Here is a 21450-nt window from a genome sequence, read left to right on the forward strand (position 1 = left end):
TATTTTAATAGTTCGGACATATACGCACGCGGCGGTACCACATATGATTATTTTTATTCTATTATTTTATTTAACCCCTTAAGGACCAAGCCCATTTTCACCTTAAGGACCAGGCCAATTTTATTTTTGCGTTTTCGTTTTTTCCTCCTCGCCTTCTAAAATCCATAAGTCTTTTATATTTCCATCTACACACCCATATAAGGGCTTTCCTTTTGCGTGACCAATTGTACTTTGTAATAAAACCTCTCATTTTACCATAAAATGTACGGCAAACCCCCCAAAAATATTTTTTTAGGGAGAAAATTTAAATGAAAACCAAAATTTTGCACATTTTGGAGGGTTTCGTTTTCACACTGTACACTTTACGGTAAAAATTACATGTGTTCTTTATTCTGTGGGTCAATACGATTAAAATGATACCCATGGCTAGATACTTTTATATTTTTGTACCGCTTAAAAAAAAATCTAAAACTTTCTGTACAAATTCAGTAATCTAAAATCGCCCTATTTTGACCACCTATAACTTTTTCATTTTTCTGTATATAGGGCAGTATGAGGGCTCATTTTTTTGCGCCGTCATCTGTACTTTTTATCAATACTACATTTGCATATATAAAACTTTTAGATCATATTTAAAAAATTTTTGGGGGAATAAAATGTGACAAAAAAGCAGCATTTTTGGACTTTTATTTTTTGCGTTTACGTCGTTCCCCATACGGGATCATTAACATTATATTTTGATAGTCCGGACATTTACGCATGTGGCGATACCAAATATGTTTATAAAAAAAAAAATTACACTTTTTGGGGGTAAAATGGGAAAAACGGACAATTTTCATTTTTATTGGGGGAGGGGATTTTTCTTTTTTTTTTACTTTTATTTTTACATTTATTTTTTGAACACTTTTTATGTCCCCATTTGATTGCTAATACTGTTCAGTGCTATGCATAGGACATAGCACTAATCATTATTATCGGTCATCTTCTGCTCTGGTCTGCTCGATCTCAGACCAGAGCAGGAGACGCCGGGAGAGGGATGGAGGCAGGTGAGGGGACCTCCATCCGCCATTACAGATGATCGGATCGCCGCGGCAGCGCTGCAGGCGATACGATCATCTATTTTAACGTGCGCATTGCCGCAGATGCCATGATCTGTACTGATCAATCTGAGGGGTTAATGGCAGACATCCGTGCAATCACGGATGTCAGCCATTACCGGCGGGGTCCCCGGCTGCTCATAGCAGCCGGAACCTGCCGTGTATGACATGAGCACCGCTCCTATGCTCGCGGTCATACACAGGACTTAAATGTACGTCCTGGTGCACGAAGTACTGCAAAGCCAGGACGTACATTTATGTCCGTTGTTGTTAAGGGGTTAAAAAAATGGGAAAAGGGGAGATTTAAACTTTTAATAGGGAAGGGGTTAATGAACTTTTATTACATTTTATTTATTTATTTATTTTAAGCCCCCATAGGGGACTATAACATGCAGTCTTTTTTTTCTTAACTTACTTTTCATCCTTAATAGATCTTATCCTCTCTATAAGTAATTCTGATTCATGAGCAGCCGCACAGTCTTCCAACTGCACTTCCTGCACTGCTTCCAGATCAGGTAGACCATTGCCACTGGGTGATGGGCTCTTACTCTGCAAATAACAGAAAGTCATGAGATATACATTTATCATATTCAGGTTAATGGAAATCGCAATCCCAATAGCATTATATGCTGTTCAGTTCATTTTGTTTCTGAAGCAAATTTGGCACGTGCAAAAGTAGCAAACATTTTAATGGACAATACGTTGGTATCTCGATTTGTAATTTTGAATTGTAATTAGGTCATCGCTGAAAGCAGGACCAATCGTGCTATTGACAGATTGCACAGAATTAAATAAATCCAAAATCTTAAGAAGGATATGAGTGTGACCATTAAAACAGTCTGCTTTTTTATAATCATTTCTGTGTGATTCAGGCACTTCTAAGCATGCAGTACAAGGTGGCACAAGATTTATACCTACCAGAAGATTATCAATAGGAGAAACAAATCCTAAATGACCAGACCATGCCTGTTGCAAAAATAAATGGGTAGACGATGCAAGTCTCAGAGTTGAACACAATATACAACTGATAAGAAAACTAAAACATAATTATTTTCTGCCAAACACTACCACTAACGAACTATAGGGTGTCTTTCTAGTAAGCAGACCTTTATTGTGCACTACTATACTATACTATTCCTCAGAACTCAGGAACAGAAACTGTAATAGGATCTAAGATCAGGGCTATTTAACAACATTACAAGCTCAATTTTTGGGGGTTGGCAACAGGTCCTCTTCAATACCAATGAGTTTTTTTTATCACATGACAATGGCACATGTCATGTGGTGGTATATATTAGGCAGTTATTTAAGTTGGTGTGTTGGAAGCTGTGGAAGAGATTGCATCAAGATGCACTATGGGAAAAAGACAGTGTTGGAGACACAAGTGCGATGCTCTTGGCACTACTCTGCTGGAAAAACTTGAATGGATGAAATATTATTGTTCTCAAGATGCCCCTTGATACAGGGGCACCTCTACTGGCCATAACAGGGCAGCATTGTAATACGGAACCAGAGTCAGAAAAGAAATATAAAACATGTACAGGGGGCTCATAGGAGAGTTGCTTGTATACGAAAGCCAGTACAGGCTGCACATTTAGCCTAGTGCAATGGAGGCTCTTTGCACAAGGCAGGTAAGTTGAACTTTGGGGAGGAGGTGGGGGGAGTCTACTTTAGTGACATATCTGAAAACCATATAACAAAGTGAGCACATAAAAAAAAAAAAAAAAAAAAAAAAAAAAAAGAGATCCAAGATTGTCTATTTTATTAATTTTAATATTTAATTAAGATTAGTATCATAGAACTTATTTACTTTCAGTCCAAAATCTGGTCTTCATGTATCCATACTGTTTATTAGTACATAAAGTATTCAGGGACCAATATAATGCTGAATTCTGTGCAGAGTAGTCTGCATATTTTGCCAAGCGAATACTAAAACTCTCTGTACATTATATTTTGTTGAAAAATCCAAAAGTGTAATTAGAAACTGCTGTACAAATAAACCCCTATATATAACCACGGTCTGTTTAGTATTACTTACTGAGCTCTGCCTTAGTAGGGACAGTCTGCACACTGCACGAGTCTCTGCTGCTTCCAAAAGACCGATTTCCTGCATTTTAATTTTATACTGTCTCAGTTGTTCTTTTAGTAACATCTCTACACATCTGTGAGTGAAAAAACAGAATGTAATTAGTCCTTGTACTTTAGTGGTACTTCCACACTAGACGGAAATATTTAATAAAACCCACTGGTAAATCTGCACCACACTAGATTTGTTGTTCCGGATTTAGGTCAACAGAAAATATAAAAAAAAGTCAATGGGGGAGAGTTATCAGAACCTTTGCCGAGAAAAAGTGGAGTAGTTACCGATAGCAACCAATCAGATTGCCTTCATTCTTAAAAAGGAATCATATATAATAAAAAGGAAACTGATAGGTTGCTACGGGCAACTAGCCAACTTTTTTTCTGCATAGCTTTTGATAAATCTCTCCACACTTTTCGTGAGGATTCACAGTGTTTCGGCAGCAAAACCCTCAGTAAGGGTAGGGTCACACATGCCGTATTTTGCTGCATATCTCTGAAGCTGATTTTGCTACCCATTGACTTCAATGGGTAGATAATAACGCAGCAAAATATGGCACATGTGACTCTACCCTTAAAGTCCATACTGCAGGATGACTTCAGTGTGGAGTATGTGCATATTTTTTTCTCTTTGCTGCTACTTTAAATGGGTACTCCGCTGCTCAGCGTTTGGAACAAACTGTTCCGAATGCTTAGAGCCGACGCGGGGAGCTCGTGACGTCATAGCCCCGCCCCATCATGCTGTCACACCCCGCCCCCTCAATGCAAGTCTATGGGAGAGGGCGTGATGGCTATCCAGAACATTTTGTTCCAAACGCTGAGCAGCAGAGTACCCCTTTAATACAGTGTAGAATTTCCACATGCAAATCACCTGCAGCATATCTGCCCTGTGTAAACGTACCCATACCATAGAAGAACATTTCTCTTTTCACAAGTTAGAACAGTACATTATTTCAAAACCAGCGATACCACCACTAATTTTTAATACGGTCAGATAAACCACTTGTCACTTAGTTCTTACTTACACAGTGGCTTTGGAGACCTCCTTCATGCTTGTTAATGGGTCATAACTATCAGGACAGCGAAGTATGCAGGGGGCAAAGACTATAGCCAAAGAGTTTGGAGACATACGATTCACATCCTCTAAAAGAGCAACCCTGAAACGAATCAATGGAGCAAAGTCATCTAACAAGGCTCACTAGACTAAGGCTCAGTTTACACTACTTTTTTGTTCACATTTAAAGGGGTATTCCAGTGAAAAACTATTTTTTTTAAATATATATATATGGATCCCTGACCCGGGTCTGGACCTGCGAGCACCATAATATATTTGAACCTTTTTTGGATGTGCTGTTTTCCTACAACATAGATATATATATATATATATATATATATATATATATATATATATATATATAGATATATATAGATATATATATATATATATATATATATATATAGATATAGATAGATAGATAGAGATATATATATATATATATATATATATATATATATACACATATATTATATATATATATATACACACACACATATACATATATATATATATACACACACACATATATTATATATATATATATATATATATATATATATATATATATATATATATATATATATATATCTCAACTGGCTCCAGAAAGTTACAGATTTTTTAATTACTTCAATTCAAATATCTTAATCCTACCAGTACTTAGCTGCTGAAGTTGAGTTGTTCTTTTCTGTGCTGTCTGCTGACACCTCTGTTTGTTCCTGAGACAGACAGGTGTCAGCAGAGAGCACTGTTGTCAGACAGAAAACAACAACTAAACTTCAGCAGCTGATAAGTACTAGTAGGATTAAGATTTTTTGATTAGTAGTAATTTACAAATCTGTTACATTTTATAGAGCCAATTGTTTATCATTGGAATACCCCTTTAATGTATACTTGCTATACTCTTAAGTAGGGTAAAAAAAAAAAGTATATGCTAAAACAGATTCAGCTTCCCATTAAAGGGGTATTCCGGGCATAAACATTTTATCTTTGGATAAGGGATAAAATGTTTTTGCCCGGAATACCCCTTTAACATATTTTGCTGTACACAATAGTGAGGTCAAATACAGCAAAACTATTTGTAATGAAATGGAAACAGTGCAACGGAAACACAAAACATAGTGTGAACCCAGCTAGACATGACATGCCTTCTCACAGGGGTCTGGCCGCTGGGGACCACCGCGATCTATACGACGGCCCCCCAGTCATTCAGTGCACGGAGCGAACTCCTTGCAGGGCCACATGACTGGTGAACACAGCCGCCACGCCCCCTCCATTCAGGTCTATGGGAAAAGGCATAACAGCTTTGTACTAGCACGCCCCCTCCCACACACATGAATGGAGGGGGCGAGGATCATGTATAGGGACTGTGTACCAAGATAGATTATTAACCCCTAAAGGACCACAGGTTTTTTCATTTTTGCACTTTCGTATTTTCCACCTCATTCATTTCACTGCAAAATTTACGGCAAAACTATAAAAAAAAAATATTTGTGGGTCAAAATTGAAAAAAAACACCATTTTGTAATTTTTGGGGGCTTTCGATTCTACGCAGTGCACTTTTCGGTAAAAATAACACCATATTTTTATTCTGTAGGTCCCTTATGGTTACAAGGATACCTAAGTTATAAATGTTTCATTTTATTTTACTACTTAAAAAAAAAAAAAAATTATAACTACATGCACCAAAATTAGTTTGTGTAAAATTTGTCATCTTCTGACCTCTATAACTTTTTTATTTTTTCATATACAGGGATGTATGAGGGCAATTTTTTTGCGCTGTGATCTGCAGTTTTTATTGGTACCATTTTTTTGGGGTGGGACTTTTTGATCGCTTTTTATACATTTTTTAGGGTATACAAAGTGACCAAAAATACGCAATTTTGGACTTTGGAATTTTTTTTTTTTTTAAGTGTACACCATTGACCGTGCGGATTAATTAACATTATAATTTTATAGTTCGTACATTTACGCACGCGGTGAAACCACATGTTTATTTTTATTAACTTTTTTTTTATGGGAAAAGGGGCTGATTTAAACTTTTATTACTGAAGGGGTTAAATCACATTAACTTTTTTCTTCCCCATAAGGGATTATTGCATGCAATTCTTAGAATGCATACACTGATCAATGCTATGCAATAGCATAACACTGATCAGTGTTACTGGTTCTCTGCTGCTACAGCCTGCGTGGCAGGCTTGGCGCAATAAAACACCGATCGGACAGCAAGGTAAGGAGCCTCCCGATGTCTTCTCAGCTGTTCAGGACCGCAAAGTAAAATTGTGGCATCCCGAACAGCCCGCTGAGCTAACTGGCAACTGTTTTCCCCCCATTTTAGATGCCGCAATCCACTTTGATCATGGCATCTAAAGGGTTAATACAGGACATCAGCCCAATCGAAGATGTCCGGTCTTAGCCACGGGTCCTAGTTAATGATAGCAACCGGGATCAGCTCCTGAGCGTGTTCACATAACTGGAGCCAGTCACGGACGTGAATATACGGTCGTTAAGGGTTTAAAAAAAAAACACAACACATTACAGCTTGTTACAGGTAAAATTGTTAATTATATCATACTCACATTGCAGAGGCCAGTGCTTCGGGCCACCCTGGTGACACATTCTGCTGACTCTGCTGATGACATGCTGAACACACTGCTTCCTCAGGGACTGGTTCCAGTGTGTTCAAAACGCCATCAGCAGGTTCACAGAGGAACTGGGTTGGACTGAAGAGCTGAACTCTTATGTTTTATTATTTCTTTAATTTTTTAATCTAAGCAGCACTCATTTTACTAACTTGACAAGGTGGAAGATCAGTCTTTCCAAACTATTATAGTTGGCCTGCGGAAGTTGTCCAAGAACTTTATAAATCGCACAAAGCTGTTCTTGCTTTCCTGGGAGCTCTAAAGAAAATACAGTTGTGTTTTGTGTTACAACATTGTATTCTAGAAATGCTTGGCTTCAAATATAATTTGCAAAAGATGAGACATTACCATGTTGAGTGCAATGGATGTTAGGAAGTGAACACCTGAACTGGAGGCTCCACTGCAGATTTTTTTATGATAATTCATAAGACCAGCACTGCATGCAATGCTTTTCTTCCGTTTAACATGACAGACCCCATTAAAAGTCAATAGGGGAAGTCAGATGGCGCTGGTGTCTGTTGTGTGCTGGATCAATTACAGCTTATAGGGGACTTATCAAAACCTGTCCAGAGGAAAAGTTGCTGAGTTGCCCATAGCAACCAATCCGATTGCTTCTTTCATTTTTGAAAAGCCCTCTGAAAAATAAAAGAAGCAATCTGATCAGTTGCTATTGGCAACTCAGCAACTTTTCCTCTGGATAGGTTTTGATAAATCTCACCCATGTAGATATATGCAGTGTATTTTATCCTGTGCAGTGGGAAATATGCTGCGTATTCTCCTATGAGCAGACACACAGGGCTACCTGGCACCAGCCCTGTGTGTGCCTAACAGTTATGTCCGTGCGCTGGCTCCACCTCCAAAATCTCACTGCACATACAGGGCCTACTGCGGGTAACCTTGTGTGTCGGCTCATAGGAGACTATGCAGCGTATTTCCAGCTGCGCAGCGGGAAATATGCTGTGTATATGCTATGCTCTACTGACTATATAGAAAATTAAATAAGGAGATTTTATTTCTACTCACCGTAAAATCTCTTTCTTGTAGCCTTCATTGGGGGACACAGAGACCATTGGTATTCTGCTGCTGTCCACTAGGAGGCTGAAACTAGGCAAAAAAAAAAAAAGTAGGCTCCTCCCAGCAGGATATACCCACCCACTAGCACTGAGCTAATCTGTTGTGTCACAAAGCAGTAGGAGAAACCAAACCACAAAAGGATGAAACGTCCGAAGGACATCAAAAGTAATAACAGGCAACAAACAACCTGACCAGGTAACCATAAATGGGTGGGTGCTGTGTCCCCCAATGAAGGCTACGAGAAAGATTTTACGGTGAGTACAAAAAAAAATCTCCTTTTCTCGGTCGCCTTATCGGGTGACACAGACCATGGGGTGTCCCAAAGCAGTCCCTGGGGTGGGAAAAAAGAACCATCAGAGAAGGGAAGGTCAGGCCAGAGACTGAGCCATAACCATTCGCCCAAGAAAGTTGACGAGGCTCAGAGGAAACAGTCAACCAAATACCCGGAAGCCCCCGCAGGGGGCTTGAGTCCGACAGGCATCCAAATAAAACAACAAATGGTCACCCTGGAGGTAGCTGGGCTGAATCGGTCCTGGCAGGAGAGCAGAAGACACCACTGATGAAAAGACAGAAGACGCCAGACCACCAAGGCCTGGCCAAAACGCAGAAGAGAGAGAGATAAAGAGAACCCCTAATGCAGAGATTTGTCCAAGTAAGGCAAACATGGCGAGCAAACCCCACTCCCAGAAGAGAAACGTGCTGGAGAAGCTGGAAGGGAGAGCCCTGACAGGAGTCCAACTGCAACCATAGGGCAGAGGAGGAGGAGAGAGACAAGTGGAAAAAAACAGCTGAGCACACAGCAAGAAGGAAAGGTTCAGAAGGCAGATCCCAAAGCCGCTAGAATAGGACAAAGAGAGAAATAAAGCAAAACTCATGTACAGTCCCGAGCGCCCAAAGAAACCGGCCCGGAAGAAGGCTAGGGCACATACACCTGCCGACCATCCAAACTGAGAGGGCCAGACTCAACTCCTCAATCCTAAGACCACCCAACGAAAATCCGGGAGGAAGGGAGAACCCAAGAGTATGCCGCATAGCCATGAGAGCGACAAGGTGGACTACGCCTGTATGGCCAGACTAACCGGCAGAATGACCGGCAGGCCCTCTACCCTGAGAAGGAGGCAAAGCCATCTGGAACATCGGAGCCGTCACCCAGAGAAACAGAAGATCCCAGATCCAGGAAGAAATGGAGGGACCCTGGAGTCCCAAACCAGGAGAGGCAGGGAAACTCAAGCCTGAGTGAACACTCCAGCTGACGAGCACCTAGGCCAGGACAGGACATGGAGTGGTGAACACAGACTGCCTCTGCAGAAAAATGGTGGAGAAGAGCGGGACCGGAACCTCGCCAAGGCCAGAAACAAGAACCCCCAGAATGGTGGAAGCATCAGGAAGTACCACCCCGGAGTGCAAGGCATGGAAAGTCCACCCGGAAGAGTGCCCAAGGCAAGGAGAGCCTCGAAAGGCAAAATACCGAGGTAGAGGGACCCAGAGTTGTTTCCAGAGGGAACAACTCTGTGGCCACCAGAGGAGAGTGCCCTACCCTAGGGGAGAATAGTGGCCAAAAGAAAAAGTGACCACTATCCCTGAGGTCACCGTGCTGCCCGGCACTCGCAGACACAAGAGACTATGGGATAGACAAGGCCGATCAAGCAGGGGATTCCAATGGTCGGAATGGACTGGATGACCGAGAAAGTATGAGTAAGGCCTCTATGTAGGCTGAAACACGTCACCTTGCCTGTCCACACCCGTAACTGCATATTATTATGGAATAAACTTGAAGTTTTATTACACAAGTTTTCCGGCTGGAAATCCTCTTTCTGCTGCTGGAAGACCGAGTGAGTAATAACCCAGAAGGACAGTCACCAAGACAAAGACAGAGGGGACCCAGCAAGATGTCAACCCAACCAAAGCAACAAGGCGAGGTAAAGAAGACATTATGAGGGCGTGGAAAGGCGCCCACCTAGACTGGCGGGCATGCACAGGACAAATGGACACCCTCCAAAAAAGGAGGAATGACTTGCCACAGCGTAGACTGACGAGGAACCTTGGGGAGCCAAAAGGCAACCAGAACAGAAAGGCCTTAAGAGGAAGGCCTAGAGACACACTAAGCAGAAAGATCGCTGGAGAGTAAGAGCAGGGAACAACAGAGCCTTCACGTCCAGAAGGAAGCACAAGGACCACAAGGATGGCTTACGAGCAAGATGTACCCCGACAGGGAGAGAGAGGGCAGCGCAAGGGGCTTTAGAAGCCAGGGTATAGACCTGGCAAAAACCAACATAACCCCACCCAGAGAAAGAGGGGAGAAAACTGGAATTTCCCAGGCAGGACCAAAAAGTGCCCCAGAGAGGGTCAATGTGAAAGCTAGGACGGCAACAGCTGCAACTAAGCCAATCCAGCAGAACTCCGAGGGCAGGAGCAGAATAAAGAAAACCACAGATACTGGGAGATCGGAGGTCAACGGCTGCAAAAGCAATGGCAGGAACCGTGCAAGGGCCACACAACCCCTTAGAAGACGGAGAGATGCGTGAGGGCTGAACCTCAAGAGCAGACACCCAATGAGCTACCCCTAAGCCGGTAGCGGAAGGGTTCAACGATCAGCCACAGGAGGAAGCATAGAAGACCAACAGCACTCCACCTAAAAGAAGAGGAGAAATGCAAAGACCGTCCGTGAAATTGCAGAAACCTAGGAAACGCCACCCAAACTCGAGGGGTGTGAGCAAAGACTTATGAGCAACGATAGGCATCCTTAAGTAGGCAATACTAGTGCATCGCCGGACCACTAATACACCCTTTCGATAGAAGGAAAAATGAGACTGAGAAAATAGCCATTGCAGAAGGCCTACCTAGCCCACTTAAGCGCCTCTCCTGGGGTGGGGAATGGAAACCCTGGACGAGCCAGAGGCGTAACCAACTAAACCTTGACATGAAGGTACCTCAGCAATGGTAGAGACACTGCAAACAACTCCACCCATAAAGAGGGAAAAGAAACGGCTAGAGCAGGCTTCCCACCACCAACCCTGTGCTGTGTAGGCTACAGCAGGAAACACGTGAACCACTGGCACAGGGAGGCCAATGATAACCCCCCTCCAAGGGGGAAAAAAAGGCAGATGCTATTACCACAGAGCGCCGTAGGAATATGCAGGGTCACCCACTGGATCCCTCGTACTAGAAACCAATTCTACGGCAAACTAACGGGACATCACCCATGTAAGCGGATGCTGCTGCCATAGCTTGGTTGTCTCCCACTGGTAGCAGGGGTCCGGAATTCAGCCACAGATGTGGTGTAAAAGCACGCTCCCATGGACGTCTGGGAAACCTGGGTGCATGGAGGGACACCCAGGACTACAGGCATGAACATCACGTCCTCCATGGACATCGCAGAGGGTTTAATAACAAAGTCAACTCTGACATATAGCTGGGTACCGAAGCTGCAACCGTGGGTGTGGCAGACATCGCCATCTCTATGAATGGTGTAGAGGAGCCATGGTACATCGGTCAACTCTCACTCACAGTGGAGTACAGGAATAGCAGCTACGGCAGACAAACCAACCTCCATGGGTGGTGTAGCAGGGTCCATTGTACAGCGGTCAACACTCACTCACTCTGAAGTTCATACTGACCCACGGACTCCATCTTCTCATACTCACCCTTGAAGTCTTCAGTCAGCTAAAGACCGCGCTGTGTCGCCCCAAGCTGCCATGGCGAGGCAGGCAGGGGCAAGTGGGGGACCCGGACCAGGGTACTACCGCTAGGTGCTGACTGTTGGCGAGAAGGGGTAGACGGACCATAATTTATGCACCGTGCCCCTATGTTGCATGTGGGAGATCAGGTAGTGCCATGCTCCTGTCGCCAAACCTAGAAAAAAAAATAATAAAAAGGAAAAAAATGCCAACTAGACGTACCTAGCTAGAAAATAATAAAAGATAGAAGACCAGGTCTTGAGAACTCCAGACCTGTGTCTGCCTTCTATTGACACTAAGCTAAAACTGATTAGCTCTGTGCTAGTGGGCGGGTATATCCTGCTGGGAGGAGCAGACTTTTTTTTTTTGCCTAGTGTCAGCCTCCTAGTGGACAGCAGCATAATACCCATAGTCTCTGTGTCCCCCAATAAGGTGACCGAGAAATTAGAATCTTATATTTTTCACAGATAAACTGTATAAAAACAGTACTTATATATCTCTACAGACAAATTTATATTTTTTATAGCATTTCTCTTTGAAACTGTCCTCTTGAAAGTTCTCCATCCTTATGACACATACATATTTTGTTGCTAATTTACAGGAGGCAACGTAGGAAAAACAGAAAAAAGTGCACTTACCCACAGCTTTCAGGAACTCACTGTATTGTGCAAATGTCATTAGAGGTTCAGGAAGCTCACGCAACCATTGTTTTAGAATCCCAGTGATTGCATGGATTGCATATTTATCAAGTTTGACAGAGGTAGGGTCTGTTGAAAACAAAAGTGAAGCAATAAGATATTCAGAATTACGGCTGCCAGTGTATATCCCTAATAATGCAATAATATACACCTGTACGAATGCAGGTGCATATTAAAAAGTGAATTCTATCGAAATGTCAAAAACAGCAGATGTTAAATAATCAGCTATGAAGAACAAGTTCCTGCATGAATGGTATGCGATTTGCTCATGCGTTTTGGGAAAAGCAAATACAAAAACAGACCCCTTACAAAACCAAGACCAAACCAACTAATATGGTTACATATTTAAAGGGGTACTCCGCCCCTAGACATCTTATCCCCTATCCAAAAGATAGAGGATAAGATGTGTGATCACGGGGGTCCCGTCGCTGGGGACCCCCACGATCTCAGCTGCAGCACCTCAGACATCCAGTGCACAGAGCGATATTAGCTCCATGCTGGATGACTGGCAATGTGGGGTGGAGGCTCGTGACGTCACAGGCGTGCCCCCTCGGCAAATCGGCCGTCACATTTTCTCATTCGTATTGTCATTGAGTCTCAAGATGTAAAAATCTAAATCATCTACAGTATACCTTTCTCCAGGGATATTTTCAGCTCTCGCATGCAATTAGCGGCACCAGACTTGCGATAAATTCCCTCAGTATACAGGCCATGCATCTCCAAGTACTCCAGGAGGATTTCCATGACAACTGGTAGTGATGTAGTGTCATTTGTTAGGTCTGCCACGTGCACGCCAAAGTGATGGCTTCCTGGGTTCTGTTTAACAAAAAATGAAAGTCAGGTTAAGAATACATTTTTTTTATTTTTTTATTTCTTCTCTCTCTTCAATGGGGCTGGGTGGGAGAAATCGGAAGGTTAATTGTCTGTAATTATTTTCTGCAACATGATTCTGTTTTATGTTCCTTAATGGATTTTTAAGATGTTCTAAAATAACTGAATACACTATACATACCTGTCTTCTGCAGTGCTGCCTCTGTTTACTGACTGTGATGATATGCCCTGGAGCATGCACAAGACCAATTAGCCCAGTGATTGGCTGTAATATGCTCACAACGTCATCATAAGAGCAACCGGAGCAAGTCATCAGGGGAAGTAAACAAGCAGCAGTGAGGATCAGAGTGGAATGATCTATCACTGCATTTAGGAAACAGAAGACAGGTAATGGTGAGGATTATGATTTTAGCATATATAATGCATTGTTGAGCGTTATATATGCTAAAATATGCTGATTGGTTCCCTTTAATGGTAACCAATCATGAGATTTTACCATATATAACATGTAGCAACGTGTTATATATGATAAAATCTTCTTCCTCACCATCCCCGAGAGACCTTCCAGCCACCAGGGTTAGTAAGGCTATGAAGGTAGTATGTCTTCCCCTGGGCAGGGAGCTATACTAACCTAGTCCACGCCCCACTCATCGTGATTGACATGTCGTGTCAATGCTCTGATCCTTAAGATGACGGAGCAGAGCGATGACGCGGGCCGTGCCCAGGCAGTCAGTAACGCTGAGGGGGCGTGATTACAGCCAGAGAAGAGGGAACCAGGTAAATATAGTTCCCTGCCCAGGGGACTACTTACGGGGTCATTGATATGGTAGGAAAAAAATATCCACCTTAAGTACTGTTTCTCATTAAAGTGAACAACTAAAGAACCGGGAGCTTATGACGAGGACTTTTTATTTTTTTATTTTTTTTAAGCGCAACATTCCGCAACAAAATTTTCTCCTTCATCAGACAACCTCACAAATGTGTCTGAAGAAAAAGCAGGTTGGTCTCCAAAATGCATTACATTAAGAATAATAAGCAAATGCTTCTGGTGCTTGAGCACCTATGGTGGATTCATGTTAAAAGGGTTATCTCTGTGCACACTCCTGGGATTGCTGGTGGATGGTGGCGGGGTCAGAGGCAGATCATCTGCTTTTGTGCCTGACAGCTCTGAGGCTAAAACCTGCAGCTGTCAGACATGATGAATGTGCTGAGATAAGTCAGCACTCAGGAGCTCTGGGCCAAGGAGTAACATCACCATTGCTTCTGAAGCAGAGCTGGTGGATGGAAACCATGGCTACCAGCTGTAAACAAGAAGGGAGATCAGAAAAATATCTACAGAAGCAGGCAAGTTTGCTAATTGAAGTCAGTTGCAAACTTGTCTATGCTGCCTTGCTCTACACTTCGAGGCATGATTAGAGAGATGGGAATTCCCCCTTCAAGTAACATAGGCTAGTTAGCTTGTAATGTGTCCCCTTCATGGCCTTTGTATGAGGCTATATTCCCACACAGTGTTTTTCTTTTTTTAAATGTATTTTTTGCTGTTACATTTTTTCAGCTGTTTATGTTTAAAAAAAGGGCCCAAAATACTATGTGGGGACATAGCCCAAGAGGTATAAATTGATCCTTAAAATGCAGTATAAATTCTCTGTCCAAGTATTTGTCCCAATTCAGCACAATCTGTTCTTATATTGCACTTACTCGTCTCACTCCAGCTGGCATACAGCGAGTCTGAATCTTGCTTTGACACTTCTTGTGGCAGATCATCTTGCAGTCTATTTTGGGGGAAACATTTTAGAATAAGGCATTTTAGTTTCATAAAATGGAGGAACTGAAGACAAAAAAAATAAATAAAAACAGGGGGGTGCAACTTCATGTCAGAGGAGAATGTGTCCAAACCAGCTCACCACAGGTTTCTACTAACCTGGTCAGTTTGTGCTATAGGTAGCCTCAACACTATTGTTAGGCATATAGTTGTAGCAGCTTGCTACACTACTTTGCCCAGCAACCACATGATGCAAATAGAAAAAAATAGGTTTTTCATACAAGCTGCGGCTGTAGGCTCAAGTAATCACGACAGAGGATGCGTAGACGTAAAGGGGAGTGATTTATCATAATCTGTGTAAAGGAAAAGTGGAGCAGTTGCCTATGCCAACCAATTAGAATTTGTATTGTACTGTGTGTTATATAGGATACTAGCAGGCCAAAGTATAAGTTTCAGCCAATTAGATTGCTTCTTTTATTTTTCAGAGGCCTTTTTAAAAATTAAAGAAGCATTCTAATTATGTAGGCAATGTGTACAAAGTAGTCATTATAAGCATCAGTCCTTATGTGAACAGACCTGGCCATAGGTCTAGTCAAATGTACTAAACAAGTAATATAAAACCGATTCTGCTGATGAACACATCACATATGATGATTTAGTAAATACAGCAAAAGCAAAAATACATTTGAGATCGCAAATAGCCCAAAAAGGGCTAAAGTTTAAAAAGTTGCTAAATTTTTGTGCAAACTGCAACAAAATGTACACAAAAAAAAGTTGTTCTTACATTCCAATGGCGGACTTCAAAATTGCCTCTTTCAATGCGAAAGGTCTGAACACCCCGGAGAAGAGAGCTCAGATACTGCATCACTTTCACAAACAGAGAGTACACTTGGTGTGTTTCCAAGAAACCCACTTCAAGGTAGGACACGAACCCTCTCTTAAACACCCACACTACACCACATGGTTCTTTGCTAACAACCCTCTTTCCAGGTCCTGTGGGGTGGCTATTGCTATACACAAGTCTCTCACCCACCAGTTCCTGAACTGTACAGTTGCCCCTGACGCACGTCATCTCATTCTCACCTTGTCTATTGGGGGTCACAAATTTACGATTCTGAATGTATACTCCCCTAATCATAATCAGGTCTCTTTCCTGCTGGACTTTGTAGATGTGGCCCTCCCCCTGCTCAAAGGTACGGTCCTCCTTTGTGGTGATCTGAACCTCACTTTGGATCCCACATTGGACAACTCTACTGGCCGCTCTTCCCTCTCCTATTCTGCAATTAAAAGTTTTAAGAGGGCCCTTAAGCTGCTGCAGCTTTGTGATGCCTGGAGGATTCTCCACCCCTCCGACAAGGACTATAGTTTTTATTCGACTCCTCACAGCTCCTATAGTAGGATTGATTATATTTTCCTGCAACATAGTGCTCTCCCGTGGTTGGTCTCCTCCTCTATAGGTAATATTTTATGGTCTGACCATGCCCCGATAGTTTGCACCTTGCGCTTGCCCTTTCTCACTAGGGGGGAGTGGACCTGGCGATTGAATGAATCCCTCTTACTCGACACTGTGTGTAGGGCAGAGGTAGAATGGACAATCTCTAATTTTATATTGGATCATGTCCGGGATTCCACTTCCCCTTTGTTGAAATGGGAGGCTCTTAAGTGCGTCCTGCGCTGAGTTTTTATCAAACATGGGGCCCGCCTAAAGAAGGAACATGCCAGTACGTGCGAGTTGGAACTGGCCCACAAGCGTGCACTCTCTAGCTCCATTTTGGGTGACCTCCTCTCTGCGCGTCAGGAGGCTCGTCGTTTGCTCGATGCCTCCTCAAGGCGTGTTCTCCAATTATGTCGCAGTAAATTCTACGAATTTGGCGACAAGAGTGGACGCATGTTGGCGAGAGCCCTGAGGGAGCGCTTGGCGAAATCCCATATCCCGTGTATTAAATCCCCTTTAGGCCCAGTAGCGCATGCTACCCCAGCCATTACAGAGGTGTTTCATGACTATTATGCTTCTATGTATAATTTACCCTATCGTCCCCCCGCGACCCCTCGGACGGACTCTTTCCCTCTTTCTTCCCTTCCTCGGATTTCCGCGGAGGTGGTGGACTCTATGGAGACCACGTTTGCACCATCCGAACTTCAGGGGGTTATTGCCTCCCTATCAGGGAGGGAAGAGCCCGGGCCCCGACGGCTTTACCGTTGCCTTTTATAAGTCCTTTGGTGAGCGTCTTGCCCCATTGATGGTTGAGGCTTTTAATGCTGTCTCACCGGATGCCCCCTTCCCCTCTCAAACCACTATGGCACATGTCACGGTCCTCCCTAAACCGGGCAAGGACCCGCAGGTCTGTGCTAGCTATCGTCCTATTTCTTTATTGAATGTGGACCTTAAAATCTTCTCTAAATTGATTGCTTTGCGACTTGGTCCCCTCTTGCCTGATCTCGTTCACCCGGATCAGGCGGGCTTTGTTCTGAGGAGGGAGGCCTGCGATAACACCCTAAAGACCCTTGATATTATCCACTATGCTAAATCGCAAAATATTCCACTTATGATTCTCTCCATAGACGCAGAAAAGGCCTTTGACCGTATTTCCTGGTCTTCCCTTCAACAAACTCTGCAGACTATTGGTCTAGGCCCAGTTCTTACCTCTAAAATTCTTTCCCTCTACCAGGTTCCCTCGGCACGCCTCAGGATTAATGGGACCCTATCCAGGCCCTTTACCATCCATAACGGCACTAGGCAGGGTTGCCCCTTATCTCCATTGCTGTATGTCTTATGTCGGCCATACGCCGGAACCCTGACATCGCGGGCATTTCTATTGGTGGTAACATGTATAAGTGTTCAGCATTTGCTGATGATCTTTTAGTATATATCACTAATCCTCATATATCTCTTCCCTTGCTTATGGTGGAGCTGTCTGGGTTTGGTGCCTGGTCGAACTTTAAGATTAATATGGCTAAATCCGAGGCGCTAAATATATCCCTGCCCCAGTCCTCTGTGGATCTCATTAGGCAGAACTTCCCTTTTACTTGGCCTTCCTAGGGTCTCTCCTATCTGGGTACGGTAATTCCAGAGGACTTATCTAGCCTGTATCAGTGTAATTTTGTCCCTCTTGTCACGGTTCGAATCTCTTTTGCAGTCCTGGCGTAGGAAGAACTTCTCCTGGTTCGGGAGGATTTATATTTTAAAAAGGACCCTGCTACCCAAGCTGCTCTACCTAATACAGACGCTACCCATACATATTCCCTTGTCCTATTGGCGCTCAATGCAGAGTAATTTTGGCTCCTTTGTGTGGGCGTCGGGGCATACCTGGATACGCCTAGAGACACCATTTTGCCCAAAGGAGGCCGGGGGTGTGGGCCTGCCAGACTGCCGCATTTACTATCTGGCGGCAATGCACGCACGTCTGCTGGACCTGCTGCATAATGCCGACTCTAAACTCTGGGTGCGTATAGCGCATGATATCTCCCCTCTCGCAGTGGCGGGACTTCCGTGGCTCTGGCCCCCACCGCCGTCATCCTTATCTCAGCTATCATTCACCACGCGTCAGACACTCTCGGCCCTTCATTGCTCGGCGTCCAGTGGGTCTATGGTTGACCCCAAAGGTCCGTTGCTTCCCATAACCGATCACCCAGATTTCCCGCCGGGAGTTGCTGCCCGCTCCTTCCTAGGTAGGGAGGGACCATCTCCGTTACGTTTTCTTCATGTGCTCTCTCCTTCGGGTGTGCTTCCTCTTTCTGACCTATGTACTGATGTGATCTCTAGACCAAGTAGACATTTTGAATACATACAACTGAAACACTTCTATTCCTCTGTTTCTCGCTCTGCTCGTCTACATCTCACTCCCTTTGAAACACTGTGCCTTACTCCTCCTGTCCCTCCTCATACTATTGGGTTTCTTTATAAACTATTACTTACTCGTTACACCTCTTCCCTGCCCTCTTTCTGCTCGGCTTGGGAGATTGAGCTAGATAAACAGTTCACCCCGGCCCAGTGGAAAAAAGGTTTCCTTCTTTCGCACAAATCTGTCATTGCTAATAGAACTCAGGAGACAAACTACAAAATCCTATCAAGATGGTATCGCACCCCTGAGGTTCTGCACCGCTGGTACCCGTCGGTGCCTGAGGAGTGCTGGAGATGTGGACTGGCAACTGGAACTATGTCACATATCTGGTGGGGATGTCCTTCATTGCATCCGTTTTGGGACGTAGTGCGATCCACTGCCCGCGCGGTTACTGGGGTCTCCATACCTGACTCGCCCAATGTGACCTTGCTATTCATGTTTGATATTTCCCCCTCATCCTATAAGAAGTCCTTTGTTCGCTTCCTCTTGCAGGCGGCTAAAATCATTCCTCGTAAATGGAAGTCAAGTGATCCCCCTACTATTGGGGAGTGGATAGCGGAGGTTAACTTTTTTCATCGTATGGAGGAGAGCGAACGTCACTCTAAAAATTGGTTTGACTGGGTGTCGTTTCAGTCTACCCCTGAATATCGTTCTTTACTGTCCTGTGGGAACCCCGGGGCCCCTTTGTTTAGCTCGCCTATATTTTTCCTTATTCTTTCTTTCCCCCACCCTTCTGTGTCCTTGCCCATTGTTGAATGTGCCGTGTTGGTGTTCTGTCTCGTTGTTGATTTCTCTTTCTACTCTATTTTTCTGTCAGTCAGTGGTTCTCCTATTGATAGAAGCCTAGTTCAGGGTCTTTCTTTGTGACCTCAACTGTTGTGCACCCTAGGCCCTCACCTTTCGTGAAAGGGTGGTTGATTGCCGGGGGTGATCTCATCTCCTATGACCAATATACTTTACTGTGATTACTTTTGATGGTGGTAAGACCTGTTCATCATACCTAGGCACTGTTCGTGCTATATTGAGTATTTCTGTTATTACATCATTTCGATTATTGGTAACACATATAGGTACCTTCTTTTCTTAATAATGCTGGATGTCTTGGTAATATTGCTTGTTTCTGATATGTAACTGGTCATGCGTGATTTTCTGGAATTTATGATATGACCAATGCACTGTATATTGTTACTGTTCCCCTTTTTTGGGGGGGTCAGTTTATATGCTTGTTTTAACACTGTCCTGCAGTTTATACCTGACCTATTGTTCTTAGTACCTCTGTCCTTGTTATTCCTTATTTCTGTTTTGTACTCTTTTTTTCAAATACCAATAAATTAGAAAAAAAAAAAGTTGTTCTGCTCTAATGTGAAAAAAATATTTTACATATTTTTTTTTAAACTGAACTCCATGAAAAAACTGTAATCTACAGAATTTATTTATTCACGGTAAGCATTCCTAAACATAAAAAAATTAATAAATAAAAATACCTAAACTTACATGTTAGTAGATATGGTAATAAATTAAAATTACTTTTGTCATTTAGAAATTGCTATTCAATGCCTTACAAGATCATCTTGCACTTACTACTACAGAGAAAAGCCTTCTCCATTGGCCATATTCCAGAGGAGCAATGTTCACAAGACTGGCCAATGTTCACCTGGTAGCTGACAAACACATGCCCATGTGATTCCACCTGTAGAATATATAGAGAAAAAAAAAAATATATATATATATATATATAATTATCATTTCTGATCCCGCATAAACATAATAAATGTCTGGTGGCCAGGATTACAATTTATTTCCCCTCTAATTTAATCTCTGTATTTTACATACTGATTGTATGTGAAGTATACAAAAAGCAGGAGCACGCAGGGTTAAGTATGGTTATAAATAAAACTTTGTTTAAAACAAATACTTTTTTTATGCTGTTATTTGGGGGATCATTTACTTTTTCATGAATTAAAGGGAATCTGTCATCTATGTATCATGATCAGACCTGCAGACATGGGCAGATAGCTAATAAAAAGATAAAACAAATGATGCATGTCTCTGATTGATTTTTGTAAGTTATAAAATCATGTTTTTCTTCCAAGATCAAGAGTTGTAGAGGCTGTGCTGGGCTGCAGTATGCACGCCTCCTCTCTCCCCCAACCATTCTCTCTCACCCACCCTGCTCTTAACCCCTTAACGACGAAGGATGTAAATGTACGTCCTGGTGATGCGGTACTTAACGTACCAGGACGTACATTTACGTCCAAAGCATAACCGCAGGCATCGGAGCGATGCCCGGATCATGCATGGCAGGTCCCGGCTGTTGATCGCAGCCAGGGACCCACCGGTAATGGCGGACACCCGCGATCCCGCGGATGTCCACCATTAACCCCTCAGATGCCATGATCAATACCGATCACGGCATCTGCAGCATCGCGGTCACTTAATTGGATGATCGGATCGCCCGCAGCGCTGCCGCAGCGATCCGATCATCCAGCACGGCAGCAGGAGGTCCCCTCACCTGCCTTCGCTGTCTTCTGCTCTGATCTGCCTTCCTGCAGACCAGAGCAGAAGATGACCGATAACCCTGATGAGTGCTATGTCCTATACATAGCACTGAACGGGATTAGCAATCGAGTGATTGCTATAAATAGTCCCCTATGGGGACTATTAAAGTGTAAAAATAAAAGTAAAAAAAGTAAA

General features: G+C 43.2%; 1 protein-coding gene across 11 annotated transcripts in view; it reads right to left on the bottom strand.

Annotated features, from left to right (window-relative positions):
• MYO9B (myosin IXB) overlaps positions 1-21450 on the bottom strand; it is a 195539-nt gene that overhangs the window by 14336 nt on the left and 159753 nt on the right. For 9 of the 11 annotated variants that reach the window (XM_056518137.1, XM_056518135.1, XM_056518143.1 and 6 more), the window contains 9 exons: positions 20338-20446; positions 14851-14924; positions 12954-13137; positions 12262-12390; positions 7025-7130; positions 4202-4333; positions 3136-3259; positions 2016-2063; positions 1513-1646 (listed from right to left, as the gene is read on the bottom strand). In XM_056518137.1, the coding sequence (XP_056374112.1) occupies positions 1513-1646; positions 2016-2063; positions 3136-3259; positions 4202-4333; positions 7025-7130; positions 12262-12390; positions 12954-13137; positions 14851-14924; positions 20338-20446 (1040 nt within the window). The remainder of the gene's footprint in view (positions 1-1512; positions 1647-2015; positions 2064-3135; positions 3260-4201; positions 4334-7024; positions 7131-12261; positions 12391-12953; positions 13138-14850; positions 14925-20337; positions 20447-21450) is intronic. The other 2 variants (XM_056518145.1, XM_056518139.1) reach the window with 1 other exon arrangement.

Source organism: Hyla sarda, chromosome 1 (genome assembly GCF_029499605.1).
Source record: "Hyla sarda isolate aHylSar1 chromosome 1, aHylSar1.hap1, whole genome shotgun sequence".
Lineage (NCBI taxonomy): Eukaryota > Metazoa > Chordata > Amphibia > Anura > Hylidae > Hyla > Hyla sarda.